At 37.8% G+C, this 26,561-nt stretch overlaps 1 protein-coding gene across 2 annotated transcripts; it reads left to right on the forward strand.

The window, feature by feature from the left end:
- Positions 1-584: 584 nt before the first annotated feature.
- On the forward strand, positions 585-23,988 carry trim37 (tripartite motif containing 37). Of its 2 annotated transcripts, none has more exons than XM_077242323.1 (25): positions 585-750; positions 1,441-1,521; positions 3,608-3,709; positions 4,338-4,378; positions 4,833-4,949; positions 5,873-5,960; positions 6,143-6,265; positions 7,114-7,237; positions 7,327-7,394; positions 7,726-7,850; positions 8,141-8,191; positions 8,290-8,371; positions 8,468-8,544; positions 8,639-8,818; positions 9,985-10,099; positions 11,580-11,777; positions 12,172-12,308; positions 14,451-14,533; positions 16,145-16,321; positions 16,453-16,743; positions 18,141-18,305; positions 19,535-19,718; positions 21,085-21,200; positions 21,525-21,677; positions 23,088-23,988. In XM_077242323.1, exons 2-25 carry the CDS (start codon positions 1,501-1,503, stop codon positions 23,144-23,146), a joined length of 2,877 nt encoding a protein of 958 aa, XP_077098438.1. In that variant the 5' UTR covers positions 585-750; positions 1,441-1,500; the 3' UTR covers positions 23,147-23,988. The 2 variants fall into 2 exon arrangements, with proteins under 2 accessions (XP_077098438.1, XP_077098439.1); XM_077242324.1 differs by having other exon boundaries at positions 600-750; positions 21,525-21,644.
- The last annotated feature ends 2,573 nt before the right edge of the window (positions 23,989-26,561 follow it).

Raw genomic sequence — 26,561 nt, forward strand, 5'->3', positions numbered from 1 at the left:
TCCATAACAGATCTGTAGCCCCACCAAACCCGAGTCTCGTACGATGTTTGCGCTGCACCTGCAGGCCTCCAGAGTTTCTCAGTATAGAATCTAGGTCGACTCGGCGTCTCTCTGGAGAGTTAGACACTTCAAGTGATTTCTTCACTCTACATTCGCACTCATTATTCAGTCAATATGTTGCAATTAATGTTTTGTTATTTTAAGCATTGATATAACATGTTTTTATGAGTTATATGATTTGACCAAAAATGCCATTTATGGCATAACACCTAAACTTTATTAGTTTGACCTGCTTCAACTTTTACTGTTAGCCTAGAAAAAAAGTACATACGAGCATCGATTTGATATACGTTTCTAAATGTGATACAACAGTAACGTATTTAGTTACAAAAACGGTTAAAAGGACACGGGCAAAACTGAATAGTCATGAATAAAATATTTGATGTTGGCGCTTTTGAGTGGGCGTGCAAATTCTCCAAATACACCGCCCACTCCATATGCTAGTTTGTAATTGGTTAATGCTAATGTCATCGGCTACCAACAGTGGATATGATTGGTGGATACGGTCTCCCATGGTGACTGACACGGTCTCCCATGGTGACTGACATTGACATATAGGCGCTACATTCGCTGCTTGCTGCTAGTCCATAAACAAGCAGTCTGATGTTGCAATACCTGTTCATAAAACACTAAATTAATAGCGTTTGATGTAGACAGTCGGATTGACGGATCTGAGTGCAACATTAAAAGGTAATTGCATTTAGATGGATGCGATGTTTTACTACATGGTTAACAGAGTATTGAGCAACCATTCTAGCTAACTTGCTAATATGCTAAACTGTGCTACATCACCTGCTAGAATGTGTTGTGTATTTGTGCTAATATTTTATTTGAACAGGTTATCAATCGTTTCTTGTCCTCTCTGCATTGGTATTGCGTTTTATGCTCGAGCATGAAGATGATGATGATTATTTTTTTGTGTGTAATGTGCTCCATTAATATCTCAGTTATTATTATTATGCAGATATATTTAATAGATGACAGCTTATGTTATTAGTTGAACTGGTCGTTATATTGACCGTCAATTGGTTATTTGATTTTTGAAGTCAACCTCGACCACTGAAAACTTGTATTTGATGCGGATATGTTGTTTTATAACACCATAAAGGCCTCCTGATGTGTCCTGCAGCATTTTGGCAGTTCGTTCAATGTTCTGTTTATTTTATAATGTGTTCTGGCCATCTGCGGTCATACAGTAAAGCTCATACAAATGCATGTCTTCTGCCACTTGTCACATCAGCTCCACGTTGCCACACATATTTATAGTAATCTGGGAAAATTCAGAAGACTGTCTTTTATTTGACTAGCAGACTGAGTGCATGATACTACTGCATGAAACGTGAGCATCTAAATGGGCTCTGCTGTCTGTTTTTACCTCAGTGAAAGCACCAGGATTCTCCTGTCAGATATATTTGGCTGTCAGAAGTCAAACTGGCAGAGATGGATGAGCAGAGTGTTGAGGTATGTTTACTGTGTGTGTGTGTGTGTGTGTGTGTGTGTGTGTGTGTGTGTGTGTTTTATACTAACAGGCACCAAGTTTAAAAAAAAATTATCAGAGACAAAACCTTGACATGGAACATTAAATTTATCATCTACCGTAACAGGAAATGTCTGTCACTATTTACTCACCTTTATGTCCAATGTGAACAACTTTCCTTCTTCACTGGAACACAAAATGTGTATTTTATTAGGAATATTCTAAACTTTTGTCAAAATTACATGACTGACTCCCAGATTCAATTCAATTCAAGTTTATTTGTATAGCAATTTTCGCAGTGGATATTGTTTCAAAGCAGCTTTACTAAAAATGTTTGTTTCAATGTTACAAATCTAGAAAGTATTATGTATCAGCCAGAGAGGAGTGTATGAAAGTAATGCCCATATGGCAGTAATGCACAGCTATAATATAATATGTTATGTGGATAGTTAACGTCATATATTCAGTTAAGTAGACACAGAAAATTTGTTAGGCTTCAATTATAACTTGTGATAGTAATGATTACAATATAAGGATAATATTACAATTAAGGGTAATATTTGATAGTTTTGTATGTGTCAATCCATAATTGCTGTCATCTGAAGTCTAGAGGTAGAAGAAGAATTAGCGTAGCTGCTGTTCATAGCATTTTAGGCAGAAGATGATCATTTTCCATTCTGATGTGATGAATCCGATCTTCAAGCAAAAAGAACTGGATGAAATATTTGAGTGCTACCAATCCACAATCTGATTTCTGACTTGTGATGCAGCCTGAATCATAATCACATGAGTTTGTTCGTTAGCCAGAGGAGAACTGGCCCCCTGACTGAACTCCATTCTGTTACCTGATGGAGTTTGGGTTTCTTGTTACTGTCGCCTCGGGCTTGCTTAGTTGAGGACATGTAATACTCAGCAATATTAGTGATTTGACTACATTGATACTTTTGGATGAGAACTGAACTGAGCTGGACTATTACATCACTGAACTGACTTCAGCTGAACACTATTTTCTTATAGAGCTGCTGTACAGCCGAAATGAACTCTGTTTGCACCATTGAATTGTTTTCCTGTTTTCTCTGTAAAGCTGCTTTTGATGCTTTATATAAATAAAGGTGACTTGACTTGAAGATCATACTATTTTATCAGATATAATTTGTGAGAAGTGCCAAATTACAAAAAAAACGTAGTGTAATAAAAGTGATCTATAAGATTTGTCGGTTATATTGCAAGTCGGAAGCACATCAAAGAAAATAAACTATGTGAGAGTGAGTAAATAAAGACAGAATATTCATTTCTGGCCAAACTGTTCCTTTAAGAACATAAACAAAGTATATTGTGGTAAATCTATTGTTAGTTTTATGCCAATAAATTTATGCGTTAATGTATCAACTAACAAGAAGCTCATTACATGTTGTTTAAAAGTTGACCGAACACTATCCCTCTTATTGCCCAGTACACATTGTACGATTTTGGGCTGTTCCAGACGAAAGATGACCAATTGTGGCGATTTCATTGGTCGTGGCTCCTAAACGGTGGTCCTGCGTCGTACAGTGAGAGAGGTTCAAAGACGGCTGTTGTCACGGTCTTACAACCAAAGATAGCCTGCGAAAAATTACTGACAGTGTCAGAAAGTTAGCATGATCATCTCACAGTGTGTTTGCTGCTACAACCTACGTCTACTAACTAGCCAATAAATATGCAACATGATTACATGAAATGACATATTGATCAAAACTTAAAACTACTTACCTCCATTTGCAAAATTGGCATGCCAAGATGGCCTCTTTTCCCTAGCCATGAACATGTCCATATTCTCCTCTTTCGCTTCCTCCTTTTTTTAAATTAGCGCACATAAAAACCACAATTGTGCATGCTGATGACGTCTTATTATTCCATACCTCAGGTCGTAGCCTTCGATTCAATTGGTGTCATCATCGCACAGTCTACATACATCATACCCAAGTTTATTAGATCCATGTCGTACAGTGTGATTTTGTAATGATCTTACAGGATTGCCGAAAGCAGGCCTAAGTTTGTCTGAATTGCATCTTCTCTTGCGTCCCTCTTCAGAGTATTGCGGAAGTCTTCCGCTGCTTCATTTGCATGGAAAAGCTGCGCGATGCCCGTCTCTGCCCTCATTGTTCCAAACTCTGCTGTTTCAGCTGCATACGGGTGAGCAAACACGTACACACTCATTAACACACAGCCAGGAGGAGCTCACAGTGTACCAGAGCCCTGTGTAATGAATCAACACTCCCTGCGCTCTCTTTATTTTCACTTGACAGGATATGAGTATATTCATATAAGGGGATTTGGTTTAAAAACATTTATAAAGAATTTTTTGCAAAAATTACACACTTCAACTTTAACTGCGGGTTTAAACTGTATAGACCAGTCTTAAAAGTTTCTCACCTCATTTTTTTCCACCTTAAGACTGGTCCAAATCAGTTCCATAAAAAGGCAGTTTGGTCTACTTTCAAAAGGAAAAGTAACACTTATTTCCTCTTGTCTAACTGCTAGTTGGCCAGACGAGTTCTTAAGACACAGTCATAACATAGTGGCTAAGTTTATGCAACTGGCCCCATATCTCAAAGATTATAGTTGTTTTTGCCAAAACCCTTTGTGTAATGAGCAGTATAAATGCTTTTTAGATGCTTTCCAAGTGCATGTTGAGAAGAATCCCACTAATAAAACTCTTAAAATGTATTTTAATAATTGACCTTTTACTGATTTAGAGGATAAGCCAAGCTAGCATTTATAATTGAGTACATTTTACTCTTTTTGTTTGTCTTCCCGGCAGCGATGGCTGACAGAACAGAGAGCTCAATGTCCCCACTGTCGGTAAGTTCTGAGGTTCAACTTCAAATGATGCTTTGAGCTCTGACAGTCTTTGGAGTAAATCTAGAGGATTAAGTATTGATTTTTCTATTGTTAGAGTTCATTTCAGGGAAGCATTGATTAGTTACATTAAAGAAACCATATGCAAAAAAACTTTAGAAAACTGGACCAGAGCCACCTGATATTTGGCAACAGAAACACACTTACATAATTGCCAAAGCAGTTTGAAGTGTGTGTTAAACACAAAAACTCCTTTATCACGAGTGCTGGAACAGATTCATCCCTGATACTTGTTTTTGGTTGATTTAAAAAAAGAAAAAAATGTATAAATGATGACAGTATGGTAAAACCAACCGGTTTGCAACACTGTCCTCTCTTGATTTAAAAAAAGTGGGAATAATATTTTATTTTGTATATGGTCCTATTGGCTAATACAAATTCTAAATGTTGAATTCAGAGCTCCTCTTCAGCTGAGGGAACTGGTCAACTGTCGCTGGGCAGAGGAAGTGACTCAACAACTGGACACACTACAGCTTTGCAACCTCACAAAACATGAGGAGAACGACAAAGACAAGTGAGCCATACACTTATTCGCACTGAATATTAATGCAATTCTAACGGCTGCAGTGTGGTGTTTTTCAGCATGGACACTTTTGGCCCTTGTTAAATAACTATTTTTTTAAAGTAATGTTTTGTTTAAAGAAAGAAATTAATACTTTTATTCAGTCTTTACTATATTAAATAAATGCTGTTTCTGAACTTTCTATTCACCAAAGATTCCTAAAAATGTATCACCGTTTCCATAAAAATATTATACTGCACAACTGTTTTCAACGTTGATAATAATAAAAATATTTTCTTGAGCACCAAATCAGCATGATAAGATGATCATGTGACAGTGAACCCTGAAGTAATGATACGGACAATTTAGCTTTACCATTACAGGGATCAAATACATTTTATACACATATATTATAATATTTTACAATATTACTGTATTCACTGTATTTTTGATTAAATAAATGCAACCGTGGTATAAGAGAGTACTTTAAAAAAACATTAAAAATCATACGGGCCCCAAACATTTGAACAGTAGTGAGTCTATACAATTAAGTTCTATATATTAATCATTAAGTGAGTGTGTGTATAACATTTATATTGAATTAAGTATTACATTTTGATGTAAGTATACAAGTCTATAGAAGTATTGATTTTCTTAATTATTTCACACTTTAAACACATTAAAGCTTTTAAAATGTGATATTTTTTTATCATGGATTTAAACATCTAGACATAAAAGGCATTTGATTAGCAAAATTTTGCAGATTTTTTTTTCATAGAAAAAAGATATGCCACAGAGAGTATACTGGATTTTTAATTTCTGAGTCTCCTCTCGTTTTAACAAATAACTAACTAACTAAGTGATCAATTAGTGTACACTTTAATACTGACTGCCAGTGATACTCTCCTCACTCGGTCATTCTCTCACCCTAACAGGTGTGAGAACCATCATGAAAAGTTGAGCGTGTTCTGCTGGACTTGTAAGAAGTGCATCTGTCACCAGTGTGCTCTGTGGGGAGGCATGGTATGTGTTTCTGTCTTCAAAACGCATTAGTCAGGCTGGTGGATTACATCAATGGTGTCATTTCCTCCTCAGATGAAACATGACTGGTCATACATAGGAGCAGATTATCACTGAATAACACTGCACGTAACGATGTCAGTTAGTCTCAAACAGGAACTTCCCTATCTCCTCCTTCTCCACAGCATGGAGGTCATACGTTCAAACCCCTGGCCGAGATCTACGAGCAGCATGTGACGAAGGTGAACGAGGAGGTGGCTAAGCTGCGGCGCCGGTTGATGGAGCTCATTAGTCTGGTTCAAGAAGTGGTAAGCACCCTTGCTTCTCATTCACGCCCACTCGCAGCATTTAGACGTGTTTAGAGTTGACAATTCATAATGGATGTAAGTTTAGCAGCCTCAAATGTCTTTTAGATGGAACTGCTAATGACAAATCAAATGTTATCTAATTATATGTATTCTTGGTTTGATAAGTGGCGTTTTACATAATGCGTTACATAATAAAGACATTTTACATAATGTAGAACTCCAGGATGCCAAGAAACCCACATACATACATCAGTTACTGATTATAGCTCACTTTTGAATCCTACGTCAGGTGATTGTCCAATAGAGGGCGCCACAGCACATGTATCCACAGCAAATTTAATTATTTAAGATGCACCACATGGGCAAAAAACATCTAGTCCAAAGTCTACCCAGAAGTGGAAGTATTAATGCTGAAGGCAAAGCTGAATTTTCAGCATTATTACTCCAGTCTGTGAAGGATCAGTGTCACATGATCCTTCACAAATCATTCTAATATGCTGATTTGGTGCCCAAGAAACATATGTTATTATTATCAGTGTTGAAAACATTTTTGTGGAAACTGTAATACATTTTTTAGCGTTCTTTGGTGAATAGAAAGAACAAAAGAACAGCATTTATTTAAAACAGATTATTTTAATCTCTTTTGATCAATTTAATTTATCCTTTCTGAATAAAAGTATTATTTTTGAATAAAAGTACAAAAAAAAATAATCTTACTGAGCCCCAAATATTGAATGTCAGTGTGTTCACCCACATACTTTTGGCCAGTAATGTGAAACCAACTAAGTTAAAGAAACAATGTCAGAAGTGTTCTGTTTTAATTGAACCACATTTTCTTTGTTTTTCAGGAGAAGAACGTTGAGGCGGTGCGTGGGGCGAAGGATGAGAGGGTGAGGGAAATCCGGAATGCTGTGGAAATGATGATTGCTCGACTTGATAATCAGCTCAAGAACAAACTCATCACGCTTATGGGTACAAGCATGCTTTTCTTCGGACATAATTATCATATAACTTGATCTTTGAGGTAATCTTGGTCTAATGTAGTGTTGCTGCACCCACAGGACAGAAGACCTCTCTGACACAGGAAACAGAACTGCTGGAGTCTCTGCTGCAGGAAGTGGAACATCAGGTGTGTGGAGTCAATGTATGAGTAAAACACAGACATGCAATGTGGTCCAAGAGTCTGAGGCAATCAAAGAAACTTTAAAATATATTATTTGAATCTTCTAAAATTAAATTAGAAGAGTTCTTTTTAAAAAAGAATTATATTTCAGATGCACTATTACTAGATCAAATAAGCAAATTTGACCAACAAAAGGAGGACGAACCAAATACTAAGTCATTCTAAAAATGAATGTTGAAGTTTCAGTTCAGTTCAACTCTTCACTTACATTGTTGATTGAATGAATTTGTAATGGAAAAAATAGCATTAAAGTGTGACGTGTGTTTACACCCTACAGCTGCGTTCATGCAGTAAGAGCGAGCTGATCTCCAAGAGTCCAGAGATCCTGCTTATGTTCCAGCAGGTTCACAGGAAACCAATGCAGTCTTTTGTCACCACTCCTGTCCCACCAGACTTCACCAGGTATGCACATTTAGAGACTGTACCTGTTATACTGCCACTTCATGCAGAGATGAGATCTCAGTGAGCTTGAAGTTTTGTGCTCTCTGTGGCAGACTGTGAATAATGAAAATTCTCTAGGCTAATAGAGCCGTTCAATCACAGTGTCAATTTGTAGGCAACGCGGTACGCTACTTCACTTAAAATAATGCTCCTTTATTTATAAATGAATTAAAGTTTGTGGTCAACATTTCTTGAATAGCCTTTCCCTTTGCAATATAAATTGCATGCAGTCATATCTCATTTCTTCTCAGTGAGCTGGTCCCTGCCTATGACTCCAGCACTTTTGTTTTGGCAAACTTCAGGTAATGACCCTCCCTTTGTCTCTTTTATTAATGTATTTCTTAAATGGTGCATTAGTTCTCTTGCGTGACTTGAATTGGTGTTGTCTCGTTGCCTGAAGTACTCTGCGGCAGAGAGCCGACCCCGTCTACAGTCCCCCGCTCCAGATATCCGGCCTTTGCTGGAGGTTGAAGGTTTATCCGGTACGTTTGTCACGAGTAACATGGAGACAAATTAAACTTCAGATTTAAAAAACAAAAACTCTTCCTATTCTCACAGACTTTGTTTTTGTGCTTTAGGATGGAAATGGAGTTGTTCGGGGAAACTATCTCTCTGTTTTTCTGGAGTTGTCTGCAGGGCTTCCTGAAACGTCCAAGTAGGCCGCACTCCCTGATCTTGTCCTCTCATCTTGCGGCATAGTCTCACAAATAACTTATTTGTTCATGCCTAACTCATTGCATTCCCTCTAGATATGAATACAGGGTGGAGATGGTCCATCAGGCTTCCAGTGACCCCACTAAAAACATAATTCGAGAGTTTGCATCGGACTTTGAGGTGGGCGAGTGCTGGGGGTATAACAGGTTCTTCAGGTTGGACCTTCTCGCCAGTGAAGGATACTTGAATATGCAGACTGACACACTTGTGCTCAGGTGCGAGCTTGCATATTTATATTAGACCTTTTATAGCTCTAATAGCTCCTTTAATATTAAAGGGGTCATGAACTGCATTTAAAGAAAATTATATTGTTCATTGAGGTCCACTTATGATGTTAGCAAGATTTTTGCATCAAAAAACATCCTAATATAAAAGTAATAGGCAATTTTCTATCCTGTTTTTTACCCTCTCTTTGAAACACTCCGTTTTGATAGGCGTGACGCATTCAAGACTTGGAAGTAAACACCCACTGCTATGATTGGTTAACACCGTGTCTACACCAGACGCAAGCGACGCAACACGACAAAAGTAAATAGAACCCATTATAATCACTGATGCTGTCTACACTGGATGCGGCAAGATGTGACTGGGTAAATTGATGCCTCGTTCTATTTCTGAGGTACTTCTGATACTATAAGGACAGTTGGATTTGCAGTGGTCGCTTTGTCACGTCCGGTGTGGACACAGTGTAACAGTTTTGCAAAATAATTTTCAACATCCCCGCTACACGTGTGGAATTGTTTTGAAAACTTCCGATGTTCGCCATACATGTTCCTGATCCCGAATCAGAAGACAAACCTACACCTCAAATAACAGTTTGGTAATTAATATCTTTATTTATATTTATTCCATATGTATTTGTGAGGTAGTATTGTATTTTATTACATTAAATTAAATTAGTGTTGAAATGACCCTGCAGAAAGGTACATAGTTTAATTTTCCAACTGTGAAACATTCATGCGCATTACATCATTTTGGGAGATTGGTTTCAATAAATGCTGTTTCTGGACTAACAAGGAAGTTTTGAGTTCTGAAACTTACAGCATATTTTTATAGTAAAATTACCAATTTGTCAAAAGGTCAAGGAAATTCATGACCCCTTTAATATAAATATTTAAGTTAATTTACTTCGCACCTGTGTTAGTTATTAGAGCCTTTTGACACAGAAAGCATAATTGTGTTCAAAAACATCTTAGATGGAATTTAACTTTGAAGGACTCATTGAAACGCTTAGACGTCCTTCCAACTCAAATGGATGCAAGAACACGTTCTGTGTGAACCATTTTCTCTGCTTATAGAATAACAATTCAATGTACAGGGGTGTATCCAGTATGCTGTCTCGTTAATTTCTCATGCTCTGCTTTTTCCATTAATGTCACAGGTATCAAGTGCGATCACCTACGTTTTTTCAGAAGTGTAGAGATCAGTATTGGTATATAACTCAGCTGGAGTCGGCCCAGTCCAGTTACATTCAGCAGATCAACAACCTAAAAGAGGTCAGTGTTAAAGATGCAGTTATGTGTAGTTCTATGTAACCCTGAAAACAGCCTCCTTAGGATCCGGCTTGAAGAAACTGGATTGCTTTCTTCCTTACAGACTGAAGCGAATGTATTTATAAATACATTAACTTTTCATGTAATATTAATGCTATAACATGTAATGCCTGTTAATGTTTTTAAAGGATTAGTTCACCTCAAAATGAAAATTTCCTGATAATTTACTCACCCCAATGCCATTCAAGATGTTCATGTCTTTCTTTCTTCAGTGGAAAAGAAATTAAGTTTTTTGTGGAAAACATTTTAGGATTTTTCTCCACACAAAGGACTTCAACGGTATCCAAATAGTTGAAGTCCAAATCAATGCAGTTTCAAAGGGCTTTGAAGAGCATCAAAGGGCTCTGCATGATCCCAGCTGAGGAATAGTGTCTTATCTAGCGAAACGATCTGTCATTTAAAAAAAAAAGAAGAAAAATTTATATACTTTTTAACCACAATTGTTCGTCTTGTGATGGTCTTCGACGTGCCAGGCATTACGTAATCCCGTTGGAAAGGTCATGCTGGACGTCGGCGGAAGTACCGCCCCATTGTTTTAAACATCCAGGATACGCACACGAAAGGACCATTTTAAACAATAAACTGAAACAAAGACATAAATATGTCATTCAACATACAATAAAATTTGAACGATCCTCCTTCTCCACTCTTGTAAACAATGCTGACGTCCAGCGTTACCTTTCCAACGTGATTACGTAATGCCTGGCGTGTCGCAGACCAGCACAAGACGAACAATTGTGGTTAAAAAGTATATACATTTTTCTTTTTTTTTTTAGATAATGACCGATCGTTTCGCTAGATAAGACACTATTCCTCAGCTGGGATCATGCAGAGCCCTTTGATGCTCTTCAAAGCCCTTTGAAACTGCATTGATTTAGACTTCAACTATTTGGATACCATTGAAGTCCTTTGTGTGGAGAAAAATCCTGAAATGTTTTCCTCAAAAAACTTAATTTCTTTTCCACTGAAGAAAGAAAGACATGAACATCTTGGATGGCCTTGGGGTGAGTAAATTATCAGGAAATTTTCATTTTGAGGTGAACTAATCCTTTAAGCGTAACTAAATGGATAGTCAACCCAAAACTAAAAAATTCTGCCATTTACTCCCCTTCATGTAATTCCAAAGCTGTGTGACTTTCTTCTGTGGAAACACAAAAGAATTTATTTTGAATGGTGTTGGAAAGAGAATGGCTCCTATTGACTTCCATAGTATGCTTTATCCATACTATGGAAGTCAATAGGAACTGAAATTGTTTTTTTTCCGAAATTATTCAAAATACTTTCTTTCTCTTTCAGAAGAGAGGAAGTCTTGCAAGGCTGTAACAATATTAGGTTGAGTAAATGATGACAGAATTTTCATTTTTGGGTGAATTCCTTTAAGATGTGACGTATGTTGCTTATGTTCTGGTATATTTCTGTTCAGAGGTTGGCCATAGAACTGTTCCGTCGGCAGAAATCACGTAGTTCCTCTCCACCTGATCGGCGTCTCTGCCCCACAACTTCCTCCGGGAGAGACTCTCGTCAGGGGAAGAGCTCCTTACTGGAGGAAGGGAGTCAGGCAGCATCAGTGGGGACGAAGGAAGATGAGGATGACGAGAAGACTCAGCATGATGACTCTAATGTAAGGCCTGCAAGAGCAGCATGATGACGTTCATAGCTACTTCTTTCCTTATTATTATTATTATTATTTTATTCTAGCAGTCAAATGTAAAAAAAAAAAATCTTGCCTTTGAGAACTAGAAAAGTACAGTTTTTTATCTCCTATAAGCTATTATCCATCATTTCATCATAGCCACATCTTTGATTACATCTCTTACATCATCATCATTTGACAGTAGGCTGTGTTTTTAGGCATTTAACATTAACATCAGAGCACTCATTGTGATCTCTAAAGAAAACAAGCTTACATGCTAATGTAATGAAGTGAACCTGCAGATTTCTGTGCTTGGAGCTATTTGATGTTATATTACGCACACTGGTATCATTTTGATGATGATGTGTTGATGCAACGTTAGGAGTTGTCTGACGGGGATCTGGAGGTGGACTGTCTAACTGGAGATGAAGATGTCAATCCTCTGGATGGAAGTAGCACCTCTGGGAGCTCCACAGCCACCAGTAACACGGAGGAGAATGACATTGACGAAGAGACAATGTATGTACAAGATTTAAAAACAGCCTTACTAAAATGTGCTTTTAAAGCAGAACCACTTGACTGTTAGTGATTTTATCATGAATGTTAGAGGCATAATTCACCCAAAATATGGGAATATACTCTTCAAAATTGTATTTCATTCTTTAGCTCGCTCAAAGCTATTGTATGGTTTCAGAAGTCTAGGGCATTGGAAGTCATATAGATCATTTTTTTGGACTTGACAGTCTCCGTTAATTTTCTTTTATATAGAAATATGCTGCTTGGAGATTCTTTTTGAAGATTTTTATTTGAAAAAAAGAAAAGAAACTTAAACCGCATAAGGGTGATTAAATAATGACAGGATTTTCTTTTTTGGCTGAACTATTTCTTTTGACCCAGGTAAAATCAGGAGACGTTATTGTTATTATCAGCTTTATATGCCTCATCCAATGAGGTTTTAGAGACCTTTGAGATATTTTATTTTAAAATATTTATTTTATAGTAATTGATGGAAAACAGCACTTGATGAAAGTCACAAGCTTCACTGTGGTACGTATGTAGATAAAGTAGATCTATTGAAAGTGTTTCAGGCAAAATCGTGATCAGCTCTAATAGCGTTTTTCTTTTTTTCTTTCTTATAGCAGTACTCATCATTTGCTAGATCACATCCTTATGGTGTGGTAAATACTAGTGTACTAAAATTATTGCATAAGAGATGGTGCTTTGTGTGCTAGAGGGTAACAGCTGTATCCTCCCCCTGACTGGAAAACACAGTTTAATTAGGGCTGCTACCACAACTGTGACAGGAAGCCCCTCACGCACTGTGTTCAACCAAAGAGCTGTTCTTTCTATCCTGTCCTATCACGAACTGAGAAAATGAGCACTATTGGCAGCTTTGACTTGTGTAGGCTCTGAGAGAGTGCTTGTGTTTCTGTAGTGAGGTGTTGGAGTCAGAACCTCACATGTTTCTGCTCATGCTGCCGGCTACCGCCTGCTCACACAGCTCTCAAATGCACACACTGCTCCAACCAGATGAGACGAATGAGTCATCAGAGCCTCTACCTCCTGCTTACAAATGCTCGTTCTCACAGAATCTCTTTTCCGTGCACAGCACACACATACGTGCACTCTTGTTCTCAGGCCCACGCACATTCTCTCACACCTTTGACTCCATTTGCTCGAGTGTTGTGTGTGTCCCCATGGACTAACCGTTGCCCAAATGTCAGAAGCCCACTTCTTCAGGATAAAGTAGGAGAGAGAGGGAATATAAGGTTAGGACCTTATTATCATATCAAATGCATTTTCGGTGACGTCTTGAGATTGCATATTTTTTATTTGATTTGATTTCCATCAGTGTGTGTTTAAGCACAAAAAACTTCTTTCTTTTTTTTTAACTGGCAGCAAATGTTTTTAAGCTTTTTGGATGTGGTTCATGTGTTCTTCACATGAGTTTCACATGCATCCTGATGTCATTCAGGCAAAACAAAGAAGTCTCGATTGGATGGTTATTTTCATTTAAAGCCGCACAATCCCTGCGATGTACATGCGCACTTTTTTTCAATATATATATAAAGAGAACCCACAGAATCAGCTTATTTTATTTTATTTTTTTATTCTATATTGCATACAATAAAAAAATTGTAGGGACAGTGCAAGTTCTAGCAGGGCAAGCAAACATTTGTTCGATGTATCCGTGTGGAGTCGAGGCTCTCAGCTTCTATAAATACTGTAGTGGATCAGCGCAAAGAACCGCTGGAGAGGACTGAGTCATCACATGTTTGAGCCTGAGACAATGGTGCATGTGTTACCCTTACACACAGACACACACACACACATACTCGCATATACATACATATTCAGCAGTAAGCTTGGAGCAGAAGGCTATCAACACCCCCTGTGGAGAAGCTTATTTCAGACCGTACCACTTCTCACTATTAACAGGGGGAGCCACGCAAATGAATTTAGAGCATGTGGCGATGCGCCGGGGACATAATGCCCGGCCACGCCTCATTTAGCTCCACTGGGATCCAATTAATAATTTCTGCACATACTCCAAATATTAGAGCTGATCTGGTTATGCGTTGTAGTTTTGTTTACTTGCTGCTGACATTCCACTAGTACTAGAGAAATAATACAAGTGTGAATTGTTTCCATCTGCTGTAGGTCTGGTGAGAATGACGTGGAGTACAGCGGGAATCTAGACCTTGAGGAAGGTGAATTACCTGATGATGTTGCCGGGGCAACAGGTGAACCAGATTTTCTCCATCCATGCTCCACCACTGATACTAATAATGCTGTTTCTCTAACGAAAAGCGAATGTCATGCATATGGCAATCTGGTGTGTTGAAACACTTGGCTTTGAAGTGTCATCGACTGCGACACGCTGTTAATCAGTTTACATTTACATTTATTCATTTAGCTGATGCTTTTATCCAAAGCGACTTACAATTGTTATATGTCAGAGGTCGCACACCTCTGGAGCAACTAGGGGTTAAGTGTCTTGCTCAGGGACACATTGGTGTCTCACAGTGGATTCGAACCCGGGTCTCAGTTGTAGTCATGAAACCGAGCCAAATCACCATATCAGCCTTTGAGGATTTACTGCAGAATCTGCAGTTTAAAACACAGTTAGAGCTTCTGCGGAAAGACTGTTAGTGTTCACTAAATCAAAATGACATTTAATAATTCCCTAAAAAAAACTTTTAACTAGAACTATAATGTTTTTTGTGTTGAAACAGTTGAGCAGTGTTCTTGTTAAAGTCGGCATGAAACTGAAGTTGTGATCATCTTTTGAGTGAAACTGCCTCTCAAACGAGAAACAAAAAATGTAGGGCGGTCTTGATTTTGTCCATTGGAAATTGATTGGATCGTTGGATTGCTGTCGTTTGCTAATTGCTGTTATGTCATGTGAGTGACAGGTTGCTGGTGGGGAGGGGAAAATTATTTTGATGAAAGTTTGTTTATGTACTATTCATTTATAATAAACAATGCAATATTCCATTAAAAATAATAGAGATGTATAGCCTTTTCTCACAGCACTTGATATAATTAAACTTATAAATTTGATGGCGGATCCAAAAAGGTTCAAACGACAATCATCAGTGACAACTGGTGAACAAGAGACTCGCCCGTCGTAAAATGCAAAAGACTTTGGACTTAAAAAGAAAAGAAAAAAGGAGACCGCAACTGGCCCATGCTAAAACAAGGATACATATCTGAAGGGCATTTAATCTAGTCATACAATGCTGATGTGGTTAACATAAACAATTTGAGAACAAAGTATAATTTCATTTGCACTGTTTGACGTGATATGATAAGCGATCATTAGATTTAATCAGTGCGATTTACTGCAATGCTTTTCTTCCCTTAGTTGGTCAGAACAAACATGGATGTTAATTACTTGTAAGATGACATTTTCAGATGCGGTGACTGACAGCCGCACATTCTCCTCAAAACATTGGATTCATCCGCGCAATGCCGTGCCGAGGCACAACCCACGTAAAGTTGATAATTCCGCAAATAATGACATCTTTACCAATAGCAGTAAAACTAAAAAAACATTTTAATTCTCATTTTACATTTAATTGAATTAAAACAATGAGATAAAGCCTTTAAACTTAAGGACTTCTGTCGGTGAATCTTTTCGACCTGTCTTCGATCCATATGATACAAATTGCGATGGAACCTACTTTACTGTACAAATACTCTCTCCAAACTTTAATAGACTTTGTTCCTGTACTTTTTATATCCCTACTGGCTTCCACCTTTACATGCTTACCCACTGACTACAGCTACATGATGCTACCCTTACACATGCAAAGTCCTCTCTGTACTAACTGTCTCCACCTGCTGGTCAGGAGATTCGGGTGCCTGTGCCCGCGGCTCAAGGCGTGGGATAGGTGCAAGTTCAGCCAGCCTCCTGGAGATCGACCCGGTCATCCTCATCCAACTCTTGGACCTGAAGGACCGCAGTCATGTGGAGTCACTGTGGGGGATGCAGCCCCGCCCCCCTACCTCTCTCCTCCAGAGCCAAGGTCTCAATGATGTCATCAAAATGGAGATGACAATTATTAATAATTAAACATGAACTTAATAACACTCTAAAATGTCTGTAGCATCTAAAGTTGGTATGAATCATGACTCATTAACCATTTTTGATTGGCAGCTGCTGCGGTGCCCTCCCGTAAAGAGCGTGAGCGTCGCCCTCAGGCGGTGCGTCGGTCAGCCCCGGACTCGGGGGTCCTGATCAGACTGAAGGCTCAGATGGCAGAAGTGCGCAGTAAGATGTCAGACGTGAAAGGGCAGCTGGAAGCTCGCAGTGGAGCCGGTCGAGTCTCCTCTCAGGAAGCCTCCATCCACGAGCAGGGCCCCTCCATGGACTCAGAGATGGGACCCAGCCGCAAACCCAGTGAACTGCTCTTCAAAGCGCCCATTTCATCAAGACACTCTCGCAGTGGTATGCACTGAGCTTTTTTATTTTTGCTTCTAATTAGACAGTACGATAGCCTGACTACGTCAGACTTCGAAATCCACTCAATTTCATTTCGCTTCTGTACTTAGTCTGAGACATCGACATGCCTCTCAGTTTTCCTCCGGCCTGAAAACAGCCGGCCAATCAACGAACAGAGTGCGGGCTGAGAGCCGTGACGTAGACGCTAAGCGCCGAGTTTAAGATTGGGGAAATCGAAAACGACCGCGGATATGGAAACACAGGACGCAATTCACTCTGTTGTGAAGAATATTCCTGGCATTTACAAACTGAAGGCCGAACAAGAAGAGTGTTTGGTAAACATTTTGAATGGAGGTGATGTCGTGGCCCTACTCCCAACAGGTTTCGGTAAAAGTTTAATTTATCAAATATTACCGATCGTCAGCGAGAAACTGGGGAGGCCAAAGACCGGCAAGGCGATAGTTGTGATTGTGTCCCCCTTGGTTGCACTCATGGAGGATCAGGTTAAGGAGGCAGCAAAACTCGGTCAGCCATGTTCACTCCGGTATTTCGCTCGATGGTTTCGGTTTCGCATCATACATGTGTTTACAGTGGAAGTTTGATGCGGTTGAGCTGGCGAATAACACACGTCATAACCAAACGTTATGTGATTGTCTTACGGGTAACCAATGATTTTATATTACAGACAAGCCCCCATGCTTTCCCCCACCACCACCATTAATTTAGTATTGACAGAGATGTCAAAATCACTTTCAAAAAAACATTACCATCTACAGGATATATTATACTTTTTTGTAATCCGTTTGTTCATATTTACACCACTGTTCACAAGTTTGTGATCAGTAAGATATTTTAATTTGTTTTAATTTATTTTATTTAAAACTTTTATTTAGCAAGGATGCTCTGAATTAATCAAAAGACAGTAATAAATTATTATTCCAAAAACTATACTATTCCAAATAAATGCTGTTCTTTCTATTCATAAAAGATTTTTTTTTTAAATGCATCATGCGGAAATCCACGTTCCACAAAAATATTCATTCGAATCAGATGTTTACAACATTTATCATACTTAAAAAGATGTGTACTTAAAATGTTTCTTGAGCAGCATATTAGAATGATTTCTGAAGGATCATGTGACACTGAAGACTGGAGTAATGATGCTGAAAATTCAGCTTTGGCATCACAGGAATAAATTACATTTTAAAATATATTAGAAGAAAAAAGATTTGTTTTTTATTTGTAATAATATTTCACAGTATTACATTTTTTTATAAATCAAATAAATGCAGCATTTATGAGCATACAAAACAAAAATATAATAACATTTTACAGACCCCAATCTTTTGAACGATAGTGTATATTGTAGATTCAGCCTGGCTTTGTTTTGGTCTTTGTTGTAGGGGTGAAGAAGGCTGGTTCTCCTAAGCAGGAGAGTGTGGGAGCGCTGGGTGGACTGTCCCTGCGGCGGACTGTGGATGCTGGAGAGAAGGAGCTGAGAGGAGCAGGCCGAGAGTCCTCTACTGAACCTGCTCTTTGTCCCAGAGAGGGGCCCTCCTCCTTAGATGGTTTGTACACTACACTGTTCCTCTCGTAATTATTGAAATTAAATGAGAAACGGTCAACATACAGTAGACTAGTCGTTCCCCATTTATCTTGTGAGAAAAAAACACTGCATGCTGCTTTTCAGCATATTTCACAAGTAATGCTTTTTTTTTTTAGAGAGAGAGAGGCCATGTCAAGTTTAAGGTTTATTTCACCCAAAAATGAAAATTATCCCATAATTTACTTACCGTCAAGCCATCCATGGTGTTTACGACTTTCTTCTTTCAGCCAAACATTTTTTATATTAAAAAATATCCTGGCTTTATAATTGGAGTGAATGGTACTTTAGATTTTGAAGCCCAAAAAATTGCATCCATCCATCCATCCATCCATCTATCATAAAGGTAATCCATACGACTCCAGAGGGTTAATAAAGGCCTTCTGAAGCAAAATGATGCGTTAACATTATAAACTACAATCACTGGCTTCCGGTAACGGCTGTTAGAGAGACTAGTTCCGGTGGAAGAGTGACCTCTGACCCGACGTAGGATGTAGGAGTAGTGTGAGCTTAGGTGGGGGTAGACGCCCCTCTCGGTTCAAGCAAATAGGGCTGGGCAACAATCTCAAACTCCTCCGACATTTATCTTTAAAAATTCTCGTTTTAGACTTCTAACTCGTGAACGGAGCTTCCACATTTGTCCATGCGTCGGGTCAGAGGTCACTCTTCCACCGGAACTCAACTCGCGTAAGGCCATTACCGGAAGCCAGTGATTATGATTTATAAAATTATAAATATGGATATTTTTCTGGAGCTGTATGGATTACTTTTATGATGGATGAATGTGCTTTTTTGGGCTTCAAAATCTAAGGTACCATTCACTCCAATTATAAAGCTTGGAAGAGCCAGGATATTTTTTATATAAATCCGATTGTGTTAGGCTGAAAGAAAGTCATATATACCTAGGTTGTCTTGAAGGTGCGTAAATTATGGGATAATTGGATTTTTTTGTGTGAACTAACCCTTTAACCCCACCAGCCTAATTTTACATGGCTTCCTAAGACTAGTCGTTCAGAGAACGCTCAAGCTGGTCGATTATGAAAATATGTCGCTTTGCCCATCCCTAGAAGCTACAATAGCTATAAATAATCTGAAAAGATTAATTTGGGGAAAAGCAGACTTCTGGGAAACTCAACCCTGATATTTCAGGCCGTATTCAAATGGTCTGAAATGACATTTATCTGTGTTTTGCAGGCTCCCTGAAAGCGCGCAGTGTCCAGAGTTCTCCTCCTTCGCTGGGAAGCAGCTCCTCTTCCTCTGATAAGCACTCTGGCTCCAAACACGAGGAGCTGCTGTACGGAGCTTCAGCTTCAGACCTGTTCAGCATCAATGGAGCGGCTGCACCCACCACCAAACAGCGCAGGACTTCAGCCGCTGGGTAATGCACATAAAACAAGCCATCGCTGTGAAATTGTGCGTTTCCATCCATGAACAAATCCAGTAATTGGGCTTGATTGAAAGTTGTCGTATTTATACCTAGAATAGACATTTAAAGGGATAGTTCACCCAAAAATGAAAATTCTGTCAGCATTTACTCACCCTCATGTTGTTCCAACCCCGTAAGACCTTCGTTCATCTTCGGAACACGAATTAAGATATTTTTGATGAAATCTGAGAGCTGATTCACCCTCCATAGGCTTCTAATGGATTGACACTTGCCGGCCTCGAAAAGTCATTAAACACATCGTTAAAATAGTCCAAGTGACTACAGTGGCTCAATCTTAAGTTTATCAAGCGACAAGAATACTTTTTGTGTGCAAAAATAACGACTTTATTTCAACTATTCATTTCCTTCTCTGTAGGCCTCTAGTCAGTTAACGTAGTGTGATTGCGTAGAGCTACGTCACACGTAGGCTCACTATTGGCCGACGCTGGTCATGTGTGTGATGCATGTGACGTACAACAACAGAAGCTTACGCTGTTATACTAGTGAACTGACTCGAGGCCCACAGAGAAGGACATGAATAGTTGAAATAAAGTCGTTATTTTGGGGGGTTTTTGTGCACAAAGTATTCTCGTCGCTTGATAAACTTAAGATTGAGCCACTGTAGTCACTTGGACTATTTTAACGATGTCTTTAATGACTTACACGGGGAACAAGTGTCAACACCTTAGAAGCCAATGGAGGAGTGATCCAGCTCTCAGATTTAATCAAAAATATCTTAATTCGTGTTCCGAAGATGAATGAAGGTCTTACGAGGTTGGAACAACATGAGGGAGAGTAAATACTGACAGAATTTACATTTTTGGGTGAACTATCCCTTTAAATGCTGATGAGATCCTCATAATGGTGTGTTGATTTTAATTTGTCATAATTTGTTACATTCAATTGCATTATCAACATCTGTTGAGTTCTATTCTGATGCTATAAATCAGTGGATGGTCTTTGTATTAAATCGAAGAAAGCGTTTTTATTGGGCACTTTTGCGTAGTTTTTTTCCCTCCACATTGAATAGTAAGGTAAAATGACACAATAGCTTTCACAGTGCTAATATTTGGCTTTGTTTAAATTTGGCTGGTTTTTGGTGAAATATTTGTCATACAATATCTTACACCAGGCAAATTTTTGTTTAGTTAGTTTGTTTCATGTAAAATAGCAAGACACATAGGCCTGGCTCCACGGACATGGCTTAGGATTAGGCCTTAGTTCAATTAGGGCATTGGTTTAGTTTTTTAGTTTTCCCTTTTGTTTGACATAAAATAGCATGATACACAATGTGTTTTCATAAGATTGTATCCCTCAGGCCTGGCCTGCTGACAGACAGCTCTCTGAACTGTGATCAAGAGAGTGCCTGTGAAATCCAGTCACTGCTGTCACTGGCTGAGCCGTCTTCCTCTTCCTCCTCACGCCCTGATGAAGGTGAGACATGAAGATCCGCTCTCAAAAACATGGCCCATAATTACACTGCAGCATGTTATATTTGTGTTGCATAAATGAGTCATTGCACACACTGTGAAGGAACGCACCGTCATTCAACTGCATATAAAAGTAGACGTGTTCTCAGGATTTGACAGTTAATCATACTCCAAATGGCCCAAAGTTACCGTCAGGAGGCTCTTGAGTAACACTCCCTTATCTGATGCTTTATTGTAAAGGAAATGAAGCACAACTATTACAGAAAAATACGTGTTCTCAGTACTGATATCTGGCCGTTCATATAAGCACATGGTCGTCTGTCCTCAGATCTCCTCAGTGAGAAACAGCCTCACCGCGTTCTGCCGAGCATGAGCAGTGACAGCGAGCTGGACTGTGACACGGAGAACGAAAATGAGGAGGAAGTTGTGTCTCTGGAGGCTGGCGACTGTGCGTTTGACACCAGAACACTACCCTGCCCAGGTTTAGATCTCACACTTCACTGACACTGCTAGTTCTCTGCTACCACAAAAGTTTGGACACACTAGACTGAACTTGTTTTTTCGTTATCTGTTTGATCTAAAGGCTTAAATACTTTCTTTTTTTTTTTTTCAATTCAGGTCAAATGGAAAATGTACCTTTTGCATTTCTACATATGCAAATTAGGCTCAATCTCATTAAAAATTAAGCGAAAAATTGCTCATTTATAACAAAAGCAATACACTAGTGCACCTTAAACGTTTGATAGATTTTATCTCTATATAAATGATTTATCCTGTTTGTCCATTCCTCTATCTCCTTTTAACTTTCCCGGCCAGCGTTTTAAAAAAAAATGAAGGTGCCAGCCAGCGCCAGTATTTTTGATAATTTTCACAAAATTTCCATTGCCCCCAGAATATTTTGTTGTATGAATATCTGAACATGCAATATATCAAAAGAAAGAATAGAGCCTCTGCTTTAAAACAAAAACATTTGGTCCTACCTTAATGCATTATTTTTAATCAGCTCTTGAATGTGGGTTAGTTTGATAAAAAAGCAACATTTTGAACAAAAAGCTAAGAAAATCATGTTTTTTTTCTTCTTCAAAATACAATGTGCATAAGTAATGCTTTTATCGCTTGTTTATGCTCCTTTTTTTGCCTATTTTGATCTGGAGATTCTCTTCTCTTTCAGAACATGTGTATAATGGCTGGTTTCCACCGAGCAGTGCGGCACTGTATAGCAGTGAAAACACAGAAAGCTCCTAAATTTTGTCAATGGCGGGGAAATAGTTTATTACTATTGTTTACAACATTTATTATAAATTATTATAAATGTTTATTAATTTATCTTTTATACCTAAATTGATCTAACCCTGTTCTTGGCGTGACAACAGCCTTAGATGCTGAAAACAAATATATATATATAAAAAATAAAAAAAGTTTAGAAAAATTCCAGAAATCTCTCTGACAGTGACAAGAAGTGTAATTTAAGAAGCAAAAAACATGTAAATGTCACTTCACTTGGCTGTTGAAGCTAACCAGTTCTAATTTAATTAAAATAAATATTTAATGTTTATTAATTTTGAAGATTAGTTTAGATGTTTTCCAAAATCTGGAAGTCAAAATTGTTAAATCCAAGCAAAATTATGATTTTTGCCTGTATATCTCCACTTTTAATTGAGTGATTTCCTAATATAGAATAACACTCTATCACACAGCCTGTATGTTGAATAAATGTAATTGCGTGCTTTGTTAAAGTTTAAAATAGGTCAGCCACCTGTTTAGTCTCTGATTATCTCTGTGTGTGGGCCAGACTGCACCAGCTTATTCTAATATTCCAGTATTGTGACTTTTGTTCCAGAGACCTGTGTGTGTTCTGCTGACGTCCTGTCTGTCTGTGTGTCGTTCTCAGGCGAGCAGCTGATCCCTGATGATCTGAGCTTTGTGTCTGGAGAGACCACAGAGAGGTGATCCGCCACAGAGAGGTGATCCGCCACAGAGAGGTGATCCGCCGCAGCAAATGCTACAAAAATGTCCTGAAGTCGTCAGGCTCTGAATGTGCTCCTTACAATTATGTCTGTGCACTTACTTTATGTTAAGATAGAACAGGAATATGTGTGCTATTGTATATGTTATTTAAGAGAAAAACAACTTTCAGGATGGGAGAGAAAAGTGTTTTTTTCTTCTTTTTTCCTCTGCATTGTGAAATGCGTAACATTCCGTTATAAAGGTGTATAAATTTATGTGTGCATAACTAGATAATCATATATTAAAGTTGTATACTACATTTCTTTACTTTTGCAATGCCGTTTATTGTTATACATTTATAGGGAGTTGCCAAACAGTTGCCCTATTTTTTTTTATTTTTTTTGGTCAAAAACTGAGTTTAAATATTTTGGCACATTAAGTCAGAATGTCAATACAGATGCTGCTCTGTTACCGATTCATGTGGCTTTATATATATATATAATATAAGTGAGTTTGTAGCTAACCCCACTTTAGCTGTGTAGTCCACAAAGATAGCTTTCTATACCCAAAACATGTTTACATCGACTAAATATCTGCAAAAAGGGAACATGGAGCTGATTCAAATTCAAATATTTGAACTTGTAAATAAAATTTTCTGAATTGATTGTTTATATATATATATATAATCAAATAAGCGGTTATTACACAGCTCAGTTACAAGCATTAGTGAACTTATTAATGGTACATTCCCATTTTTGCTTGGTGTCCCCTCCCTCCTTTTATTTTATATATACCCATGTTGACTCCTATAAGATGTCCAAATAAAAGGCAGTTACATACTTAAACCAAAGTCTCAGGTGGGTCCAAGTCTGTTTTTGTAGCCCCACGCAGGTGGTATTTTGCATCAGAACTGCTGGAGTGTGTGTGTGGTTTGGTTTGAGCTCAGACACACAGTGATGACGTGGCCTGTTACGGCGGTGGCGGCAGCAGGATGATATCACAGCGTTTCTGTTGGGAATAGATGTGGTGGCGTCATCAACAGCTGGGGAGTGATGCACTTATGTTACATTCATTCACTTAAGGTCACAGTGTTGCTCTTTGCATGGTCAGCGTTCACTCAGTACAGTCTGTTGAAAGTGTGAATGTGTACTAGCTTTTGCGGTTTAATCTTTGGCTTAAGAATTAACAACAGGTCAGTGCTTTATACGAATACATTTTTCCCCTCCAGCATGTTTATAGTCTCTGCAAAATCTAAAACAATGAAGACCGTGTTCCTTGACTATTAAATATAAATCTAATGCTTTGCTTTGTGCTATAATAATAAAGTCCCTATTTTGATGTTTTATGTTTCCTATGAGCAATAGAGAAATCTGTTTACTGGTTTATTTCTCTAGCATATTTTTAAAAAAAAATTTGTTTTTGGAAGGGAGGGAGCCTCAAAACAACCTGGAGTATATGCACAGTATGTACTGTATATTTATCTAAATTAAAATCTGAACAAATAAAAGATATACTATTAAATACTTTTTTTTTTCTTTGAGTCACATCAATTGCAATGTGTTAAAGTGTACAAAAAAATTACAGGTCCAATGTCAGAATTAAGAATTATATAATATAAAATAAAATTAATTTTTTTATTATAAAATAAAACATTTAAAAAAAATTGAAATCTGCATAAAATTAAATTATATTTATGTAATAAAAATACTTATATTGTTTGTGTAAAATGACATGTACTTTTGAGGTGTTTGTTTTATTTATTTTTTATTTTTACTTTTCATTTTCTTAAAGATGATTTATTATTTTGTGTTTTACTGTATTATTTTTTTAATCAGCATGAATTAAATGCCTTTATTATACCATTATCTATACTTGTTCTTAATATAAAAAATATATATTTTAACTTTGTTTATTGTTGAAATGTTTATTAAAATGTGATTCTAAATATGATTCTAAAAAACTATTTATAAAATTTTAACTGTGAAATATGACCTGGATTTAAGCCTAAAAAGAATTATATAATAAAATATAATGAATTTAAAAAAAAAAAAAAATATGTTTACATGTTAAATTCAATGTAGGTAAAAAAAAAATTGTATTAGTTTGTTTTATTGGCATTCAATTTTTTCTTAAAGGTGATTTAGTCTACTGTATAACTTTTTATTTTAAATCAGTATACATTAAAAGCAAATACATTTATTATTATTTATAAATACACTTAATATAAAATATAGATTTTAAGTTTAAACTTGCTAAAAAGTTTATTAGAATTGACATGAACATGATTCAAAAATCGTAATGATTAAAAAAAACCGGACTTCTAAAACGTAAACTATGTTTTATATTTCCTGCTTTATATTTTGGGGTGAAATAGGACCAGGATCTGGTTTTGGTGAGATTCACACACTGACTGCTGTGTCATGTGTGTGTGTGTGTGTGTGTGTGTGTGTGTGTGTCCATTGCCTGTGTGCACCTGCTGTCTGGTCTAGTCTGTACACTGTGCAGTGCCAGATCAGTGCTGTGTGAGAATAAGCCCAGCAGTGTTTATGTGGATGAGTGCGTGTTGGCTCTGATTCTGTCCTCTTCACATCCGTTCTCCAGCACCTGACTGCCAACACTCACTGCAGTCTCTAAAGACATGTTGTGAAGGATCCGTGTCAGTATCGGGATTCTGATAACACCTGGTTTGGCCTATGCATCCTTTAACATTCCCAGTTATTTAAGCCTCTAAATGTGTGTGTGTGTGTTTTGTGCCGTTATGACCGATCTTCAGGTAGTTTCAGATGATTTATGTAACAAGTTGACCTTTTGCGTGTGTGTGTGTGTGTGTGTGTGTGTGTGTGTGTGCGTGCGTGCGTGCGTGAGTGCGTGTGTGTGTGTGTGTGTGTGTGTGTGTGTGTTGGGAAAGTGTTGGACGCTAAAGTACACAGTTTTAATTTACCGTTCATCCAGAGAGAGGAACACTAAATCCTGTTCTCGGTGCAATTCATCACCTTCAATCTGGACCGCTCAACCGGAAAAATCCATCTTAAATTTGAACTCAAGTAAACATGTGTTTTTTAGTTACAGGTTTGACAGAAGCACTGGCTGGCTTTCACTAATATTATGCTGGGTCATGATCGAAAACAAAATACCTTTTTAATGTCCTAATTCTAAATGTCAAGTCAAGTCAACCTTTATTTATATTGGGCTTTTTACAATACAGATCTAAGCAGCTAAGCTAAGCTGTGACGCTGTGATAAAATGAAAATAATATAACAAAGTTTGTTTCTAGAAGAAAATTGCGTCATCTTAATAATATTGTTGAATATTAAAGGTCAGTGCTTACCACAACATCACTGTTGATTTACTTGATTTGTTGAAATTAGTCTTTTAGACCGACATTGACCTTGTTTGCTAGGTTTTCAGTAACAGTTTG

This window comes from Siphateles boraxobius, unplaced genomic scaffold, assembly GCF_051911475.1.
Source record: "Siphateles boraxobius isolate OS27281-9 unplaced genomic scaffold, OSU_SipBor_1 25, whole genome shotgun sequence".
NCBI lineage: Eukaryota > Metazoa > Chordata > Actinopteri > Cypriniformes > Leuciscidae > Siphateles > Siphateles boraxobius.